Raw genomic sequence first — 8,218 nt, 5'->3', positions numbered from 1 at the left:
AGGTGCAGAGGTTTCTGGGAAACTGTACTTCAAACAGTTGAAAGGAAAACTCATATCACTTGTTGGCAGTGGCAGACTCCTGTCATCCCATGCACAGACCTGGGGGCGTGCACCCCTGGGAGGGTTGCGGGTCTGTGCTGAACTCCTCTGGAGGGTGCGGGCCCCCAGATCTGTGCATGGGATCACATGAGGCTCCTGGTGATGCCTAGGACTGGCATTGGGTGCAACCCATGCCCAGTGCTGGGAAGACTGCTGCTGCTGCAGGCCCCAGCCAGCAGTGGCAGCCCGCTGTCATCCTGTGTACAGAACCAGGGGCCTGCACCCCCAGGAAAGCTGCAGGGCTGTGCCAGACTCCTCCTGAGGGGCGTGGGCCCCCAGATCTGTGAGTGGGATGACAGCAGGCTGCCGCTACCAGCTGGGACTGATGCCAAGCAAGTCCAGCTTCAAAACTTGAAACATTCCAAAACTTCTGAAAGGTTTCGAGTGCCCTCGTTTCATTTTGAAGCTGTTTCTAAGCCTTCGGTTTTGTTTTGATTTTGCCATTTCAAGCTTGAAACAGCTTCAAAACAAAACACCAAGCGAAATTTTGCACAGCCCTAAAGGCTATCACATGGGGACATACCTAGAATGTCTGTAAGCAGGCTAAGGGACTTTAATGTACTAGACAGTATTAAGTAGTGAATGATGTACTACCTGGGGGACTTCACTATAATAGAGAAAAACTGAAAGGACAGACGCACAGGTAAGTCTCTATAGAGAGAGACTGATTTCTTAACAAACTGAGAAAATAAATCTCCTTTGCAAAAGAGGTTAAAATGCTAAGATGCAGTTTTATAATCCATCATTAGGTTTAAAAATGAAGAAGCAGAAGTCAGAATAGGATATAACTGGGGGAGCTCAGTTCTTTTCCCTGGACACAGGGGTCCTTTGGGAAACCTTTATTTATGTAGGGACAATTCTCAACCCCCCTAGGTTTTTGGCATAGTACATAGTTGGAAAGAATACCTTTTAGAAGGTTGTAATACAGTCCTTACTAACCTGTGCAAATTCCAAATAGGAGAGTACATCGCCATCTATTGCAATGCCACTCATTGATGCTTCTGTCAGCTCCTGCACAGCATGCTGTTCTGTTAAAGAAGAAAATCAGTAATTGACACAATAAAAATATGCATTTTAGCATAAAATAATTTTCAAATATTTATCAGAGAGCAAAAAATATGACAGTGTGTTTTGATAACAAAAATCTTGTCCATTCTATTCTAGGTTCCCATTAGTAATAATTGAGAGGAAGGAATTTCCAAAATATGTAGCCACAAATCATTAGCTGCAATGGGAATGACTGCAATTCTTAATACAGACAACAAAACAGAGTACCAAAAGTCTTAATATGCTTGGTACTTAACTCACAGATCAACCTGAAACCTACAGCTATTCAAAATACACAGATCTCCTTTGGTTCATAAATCAGTAAGAAAGAAATGGCCTTGTAAGGTGTACTTATATTTCTGCCTTAGTTGCTTCTGATTCCTTCTAACAGAAGCTTTGAGCCTCTGCATTACCTATAATATTATCTCTAAACAGATGCTATTCCCACCCTCCTCTAAAACCTCTTGTAAACCAAAATCAATCTACTACAGAGAATCAAAACCTCCTGCCCTCTCCCCATTCATTATGGGTTAATTTTTATTAATGAAAATATTTCCAATAATATAGCAAAGTTCCTTTCCATCTTCCTCACGACTGGCTACTCCTACAGTTCTTAAGTTAGGGTCTTCAGCCCCTAGAATAGGCCCCTCTTGCTAATGGACAATCGCTCACCTTTCTTGTATCTGAGTAACACAATAAACCACCTGACTCAGCAGACCCACCTAGCCTGTATCCTGCTAACAGGATGGAGTACCTGAACCAAACATTGCCAGACTGAAGTGTATGGTCCTTGTCAATAGCACTAGGGTGCAAAACAATACATACTGCTCAAACAAAAGTAAAAGATATTCTTAACATTTAAGGACATGTCTGTGCCATGAGCACTCAAAAAAATTATGAGGGCCCAATACATACACTTATGTAGGATCAGGGACTAACATGGACTAAAACTACCAAAACCAGTGTGGAACCGACTCCTCTACTGTGTCTTGCTGCACAGTAGAAAGCTATTCAGGAGGTGAGGTACTCAACATTAAGGAAATGTTGTCAACAGGTACAACTAACTCCTCCCATCTCTTGTAGTTTTTGTCTCATTTTCATCTTAGCTATTCCCATACTCCTCAAGGAAACAGAAAAAATATCCAGAAGTTTAGTATTAAAATCATTAAATTATTTCACACTGACATTTTTGTCCAAAATGAAGGAGGAAAAGTAGATTTTCTTGAAATTATACAACGTTGAATCCCCACATCTACAGCTGACTGACTGAGTCTAATCTCTGCTGTAAAAACAGATCTGATGCACTGAATTGGATCAATTCTAAATTGGCTCAGTTATTAGACACTCTTAGTATGTATTTATAAAGGAATACCTTGTTCACTATAATGGCAAACTTAGCATTCGTACCGTTTCACTGTGATTTAAGAATAAAATAATAGGTATTATGCATAGTAAGACATTGTTATTAATGCAGAAGGAAAATGTCTGTTTCTACAATATGGAACACTATAATGGCCTGAGTTATTTAGCACAAGTCATGGAGACAAGAGAGAGAAGCATATTTTTTCTTAGTGCAAATGCCAACTTGCATCACAACCAGCCTTTATACAAAGGAACAGCTTTTCTTTCCCTCTACATTTGCAATGAAAGCAGTGTGGGTGTTCAAAGACTCCTAAGCACCATTTTAGGAGTTCATAGAGACATGGCATTTGCCAACATGCAGACTCCTTACCTGCAAGTGCAACCAAGTGAGGAAGGCAAAATCTGTTTGCCAATGCAATTAATTCAAGTGTGTCCAACTCCTGACTTGATGATAACTGCTTGGTATACAGATAATCCAGGACAGCCTGCATAGAAGTCTTGTTTATGGTAGGAAGAACAACCTGCAAAAGGTATTTTAAAAGTTCTCTTATGAAAGATAAGCCCTTAACATATACAGGAGATATCCCACCTCTCTCATTATCCTTTTACTTTCTGCCAGGAGGTAACATTTTAAATTAACATAAATACCCCAAAAGTAAAAATTTACATTAAAATTTAAAAAGTCACGAAGAGAGTCTGACACAATCTAGTTGGACACCTATGCTTCTATACAAAGCCAGCATCTTGGTGGGAGTAAATGCATGTAGCTCCACAGAAGCGTCTGGAACTGTGCCCATTTACAGCAGAGAATCTGGCCCACACTTTTATAAAACGGTATTATTTCATGTCAGTTCAAGTCAAAGGCTGGGCTGGCGTGCCAGTTTTTCAGGACTCTAATAAATAAACCATTTTTTGTTTTTTTTCTGGTTCTTGGAACAGAACAAACTCTGTCATACTTTCTATTTATAGTTGATTCTAAATCCTCTAAAAATCCATGTACCTCCTGATTAGGATATGGTTAATTTAGTTCCAAAACTCTCCCAACTCCACCTTCAGGTAAAGGTTTCCAAAACCCAGCTCCTGAAATAATTATATTTCCTTGCTGTTGACAGACGCTACACATTTTTCTGTGCAAATCTGGAATTCAGACTGCCCCTGACTGCCCCAGTGAAAGGTGCACCAACTGGTGGATAAACACCCATTACCATTCAGAAGAAGCAAAACTCAAAAGTGTACTCAAAAGAATGGCAGTCTAGATAGCCATGTGCCTCATGCTCATGAAACAAACGAATTACAGTGTGCATGCATGAGCTAAGTAGCTAGAAGGCTTTCTGGGCTACCTACTTTCATGTGAGCTCAGCAGCTCAAGCGAATATTCAGTAACCATTGAGAGTGACCTACTCCCCATGTTGGTTCAAATCTAACCCTTGACAAAGATCTGAAACAAAAACGAAGGCATATTGAGCATGGGCTTGCTGCTCTACTTGGGGGTCTATCTGTCCCCACCAGACCCCTCCCTGCTGGAGAACTGGAGGCAAGGGTGGTGGAGCAGCTCCAGGCATGGGCTGGGCTCCTGAGGTGTCTCTGCCTACATGGGAGAGTGGTGGCACTGAACTATCTGGTCCTGTCCATGCTCTGGCACCATTTACACACCCTGCCTATGTCCCCTGAGGTCCTGGTAGGGCTCCAGAGATGGGTGCTGGAGTTTTTCAGGCCAGGATGGCATTGGGTTGCTGTAGGGTTCCTGAGCCTCCCCTTGTGGGAGGGTGGCCAGGACTTGGTTTGCCTGTGCAGCCAGGTCCTCACATTCCGCCTTCAGGCCCTGCAGTGACTGCTATACAGTGTCGGTAGCCATGTGACATGAGGCCACCTGGGGTGTGCCTTCCTCTGCCACTTCCAGGGGGTCCGATATGACTGGCAGCTCCTCAGCCTGTGGGGCTTCTCCCTACAGGATCTGTGAGGGCTGCCAGAGTTCTACTAGGACCTCCTTCCAACCTGGAGGATGGTTTCCACCTCCACATCTTCTGCAACATTTGCCCAGGATGCCAACCTGCTTGTCAAGCCCCTCTTCTGGAACCCCCAGCTGAGGCCAGCATGGTTTCATCGTGAGCAGGTCTTGTTGGACCAACCACATTTCTTTCTATGATCAGGTGACTCATCACCTGGATGACAGAAAAGCAGTTGACATCATATACCTCGACTTCCAGAAAGCCTTTGACCTGCTATCCCAAGAAGTACTGATCAGAAAACTGGAAGATATCGGGCTCAACTGTAGGACTGTCAAGTGGGTACGAAACTGGTTGTGGGGTAGGACGCAGAGTCCAAATGAATGGATCAGTGTTGTTCTGGCAAGATGTGGGCAGTGGCATACCCCAGGGGTCAGTACTTGGCCCGATGCTGTTCAACATTTTCATCAACGACCTGGATGAGGGGGTGAAAAGCCCATTGGCCGAGTTCATGGACAACACCAAGATATGGGGTTGCATGGACACACCTGCAGATAGATTGCAGATATAAGCAGACCTAGACAGACTGGCATGTTGGGTGGAAGGGAACCAGATGAGGTTCAATGTAGAGAAATGCAAAACGTGCTGCATCTGGGTAGAAAGAACCCCCAGCATACCTACAGGCTGGGCAACGCTAACCTGACCAGCACTACAAATGAAAGGGATCTAGGGGTAACAACAGACCCCAGAATGAATATAAGCTAGCAATGCAACACAGTAACCACTAGGGCCAATAAAACTCTGGCATGCAGCAATTGATGCGTCTCCAGTAAAACCAAAGAAGTGATTCTCCCGCTTTACTAAACATTGGTGTGGCCGCAGCTGGACTACTGCGTCCAGTTCTGGGTGCTGCAGTTCAACAAGGACATGCTAAAGCTCAGGAAGGTCCAGAGAAGGGCCTCCTATATGATCAGAGACTTGCATGGCTAGGGAGGCTGAGGGATCTTGGACTCTTCAGCCTTAAGAAAAGAAGGCTGAGAGGGGAGCTGAGTGCGGCTTACCACTATATCAGAGACATACATCAGAGTGTATGCCTCAACTGTTCACCAGGGCACCCTGGGGGAAAACTAGAAGCAGCGGCTACAAGCTCCTGGAAGTTAGTTTCAGGCTGAACATTAGGAAACATTTCTTCACAACTAGGGTGTCCAGACTATGGAACAAGCTCCCCTCAGAGGTGGTGCAATCACCCACCCTGGATGTCTTCAAGCAAAGACTAGACTGTCACCTGACTGGGGTCACCTGACCCCCAGATGTCTTTCCTGCTCATGCAGGGGGCTGGACCCAATGATCCTTTGGAGTCCCTTCCAGCCCTATGATTCTGAGGAGCTGACAGCAGAGGCACCCCGGTTGCAACAGAGGTTGATCTTGGCTGGTGTCACCTGTATTGGAGACCTCCAGGACTACAACTGGCAGGAGGGGGGGACCCCGCTGCACTAGCCCAGCACATGGGTCTACCCATAACACGTGCAACCTGCCATCTGGTCCAGGAGGTGAAATCTACCTTACCTCCTGATGTCCTTGCCTTTGTTGATCAGGTCCTGCGTGGTGGTGGTCCATGACCCTCCATGTCCTCCAGCCCACCGGAGTTTGTAGTGGCGCTGGCACCATGCCTGGCCTTGCGGTCCACCACCTGAGCTGGCTGGAGGATACCAGAGTCATTCGTTTTTCCACCATCCATCATCGCCACCTCTACATGTTTGTGCACTGCACAATCCATCATGCTACCCTCGCATCCCACCCAGACACCAGGTGGCGGGTCCTGCTTGGCAAGGGTGTAGCTGGGACACCCCAGTGGCTGAGGCTGTACTCCATCCTCATCCCATGAGCCACTGGGGACCTCAGCTGATGGCCCCTCCATGGAGCCGTCACCACAGGTGCATATGTGGTAAGCTTCCCAGACACCCCGGTCTCCTGCTTCTTCTGTGGGCAGAGGAGACCCTGGCGCACATGACCCTTGCGTGCGCCAGGGTGCTGCCCCTCCACCTCTACCTCCTCCTGAGGTTCTGGTTGAATTTCACCTGTCACCTTTTTGTTTTTGGTCACCCCATCCGTGGCCCCACCAAGTCCTGGGACCTCCTGGTCAACCTCCTCCTGGTAAAGTGGGCCCTGTACTTGAAAAAAGGAGGCTCTGGAAGGGAAGGTGCCTGGAGACTGTGAGGCCACTTTCCTCTCACTTGTCCGAGTATGTTTCTGGGCAGAGCACCAGAGGGTGGCATACCCAGGTTCCTTGGATGCCTTTGAGGGCCAGTGGGTGCGGCCCGGGGGAGGGGGGGGTGTCTCTGCTCAATGTCGCCCTCTGGAGAACTTATTTTCACATTTTGATCGTTTGACCCCCCACATCACTCCTATTCTGTTTTTGCTTTTGTTGTCCCAAGAAATTAATTGCATCTTTCATCCTTTGGCCATACAAAGGGGCTATTAGTTAACTGGGTGGGTGTTAAGGTCCACGTTAATATGGAAGATACAAATAGACAGGAGCTTTTGGGACGCAGCCAGTTTGTACCTGGGGACACTACACCTCGTGCCAGCTGAACTGCTGGAGCAGCCCTGAGAGTTCCCTGCATTCTCTACCCACTGCAGCAGTCTGGCAGTGGGGGCTGCTGCCTGGCTGTGACCTGCTGTGCACCTGCCCTCAAAGGCATCCAAGGAACCTGGGGATGCCGCCCACTGGTGCTCTGCCCAGAAACATGCCCAGATGGGGACTACACAGCCAGTAGAGGCATCTGCCTCTCTGGGCCAGCTGCCAGTGGACTATGGCTGCAGACTTGACCTTTGTGCAGCACTACTGCCATGTGTGCCCCCTGCCCGGCCATCTGGGCAGCTATTGCCCAGAGGATGTTCCCAGTGTGGTGGCCTGCTTTGAACTGTCTAAGCATGTCCTCCCGGTTCCAAATGGCCAAGAGGTCAGCCACCTCCAGCTGAGTCCAAGCTGTCAGCTCTGAGCAGGCTCCTCTGCCCAGGTCCTGCCACTTGCCTCCCTAGCAGGAATTCTGGTGTTCCCTATTTGAAAACTGAGAAATCCCAGATAAAAAACATCCCAAAGCCACTCTGTAAAATACCCCCAAATCCATGTTCTTCCACAATTAAAACAAAAGTGATAGAGAAAGAGAGAGAGACAAGAGAGTCAGCGATCAGTTGGGCAATGTTTTGTTGATATATCTACAGTGTTAAAGCAATTTGGAAGCCTACCAGTGTCTCTATCATCATAATAAAATGAATTCTAAATACCTATATGTTTTGCTGTTTGCTTTTGGTTTTCTTACCACAGAGCAGTTAGAACTCCCCTTGACCCCTTCACTAACCGGGATGTGGGGACAGCTGCCCCTGCAGCCACAGCTCCTGTCAGCAGGTCTCATCCTATCTGGCACCTGGGCACGCAGGGTATGTGGTGGGGGGATGTGAGGCTTGCAGAATAGGGGTGGGAAGAGGGGTGGGGGGATGTGGGTGGCTGTGGAGGGATGTGGGGTGTGTGGGTAGATCGCAGGTGCACTGTGGGGGGGGTAGCTTAGGAGGGGTGGGTCCTCTGCTCCCCGCAGGGTGCAGCCCCCCCATACAACTCACAGACTGCCTCCCAAAGGGCTACAGTCCCCTACAGGGACCACAGCCCCACAACGGGGGCTATAGGCCCCCCAACAGGGCTACCACCCCCCCTGCAGGGCCCATATGCCCCACTCCCACTCACTCCCCCAGCCCCCCACTGGCTG

General features: G+C 47.8%; 1 protein-coding gene across 4 annotated transcripts in view; it reads right to left on the bottom strand.

The window, feature by feature from the left end:
* The window catches only part of RHOBTB1 (Rho related BTB domain containing 1), a 131,160-nt gene that overhangs the window by 8,980 nt on the left and 113,962 nt on the right, over positions 1-8,218 (bottom strand). For all 4 annotated transcript variants that reach the window (XM_019507904.1, XM_019507906.1, XM_019507903.1 and 1 more), the window contains 2 exons: positions 2,879-3,029; positions 1,039-1,127 (listed from right to left, as the gene is read on the bottom strand). In XM_019507904.1, the coding sequence (XP_019363449.1) occupies positions 1,039-1,127; positions 2,879-3,029 (240 nt within the window). The remainder of the gene's footprint in view (positions 1-1,038; positions 1,128-2,878; positions 3,030-8,218) is intronic.

Source organism: Gavialis gangeticus, unplaced genomic scaffold (assembly GCF_001723915.1).
Source record: "Gavialis gangeticus isolate Ggan-Ray unplaced genomic scaffold, GavGan_comp1, whole genome shotgun sequence".
Lineage (NCBI taxonomy): Eukaryota > Metazoa > Chordata > Crocodylia > Gavialidae > Gavialis > Gavialis gangeticus.
The sequence above is the reverse complement of the archived record's forward strand: the minus strand, read 5'-3'. Positions and strand labels throughout refer to the sequence as shown.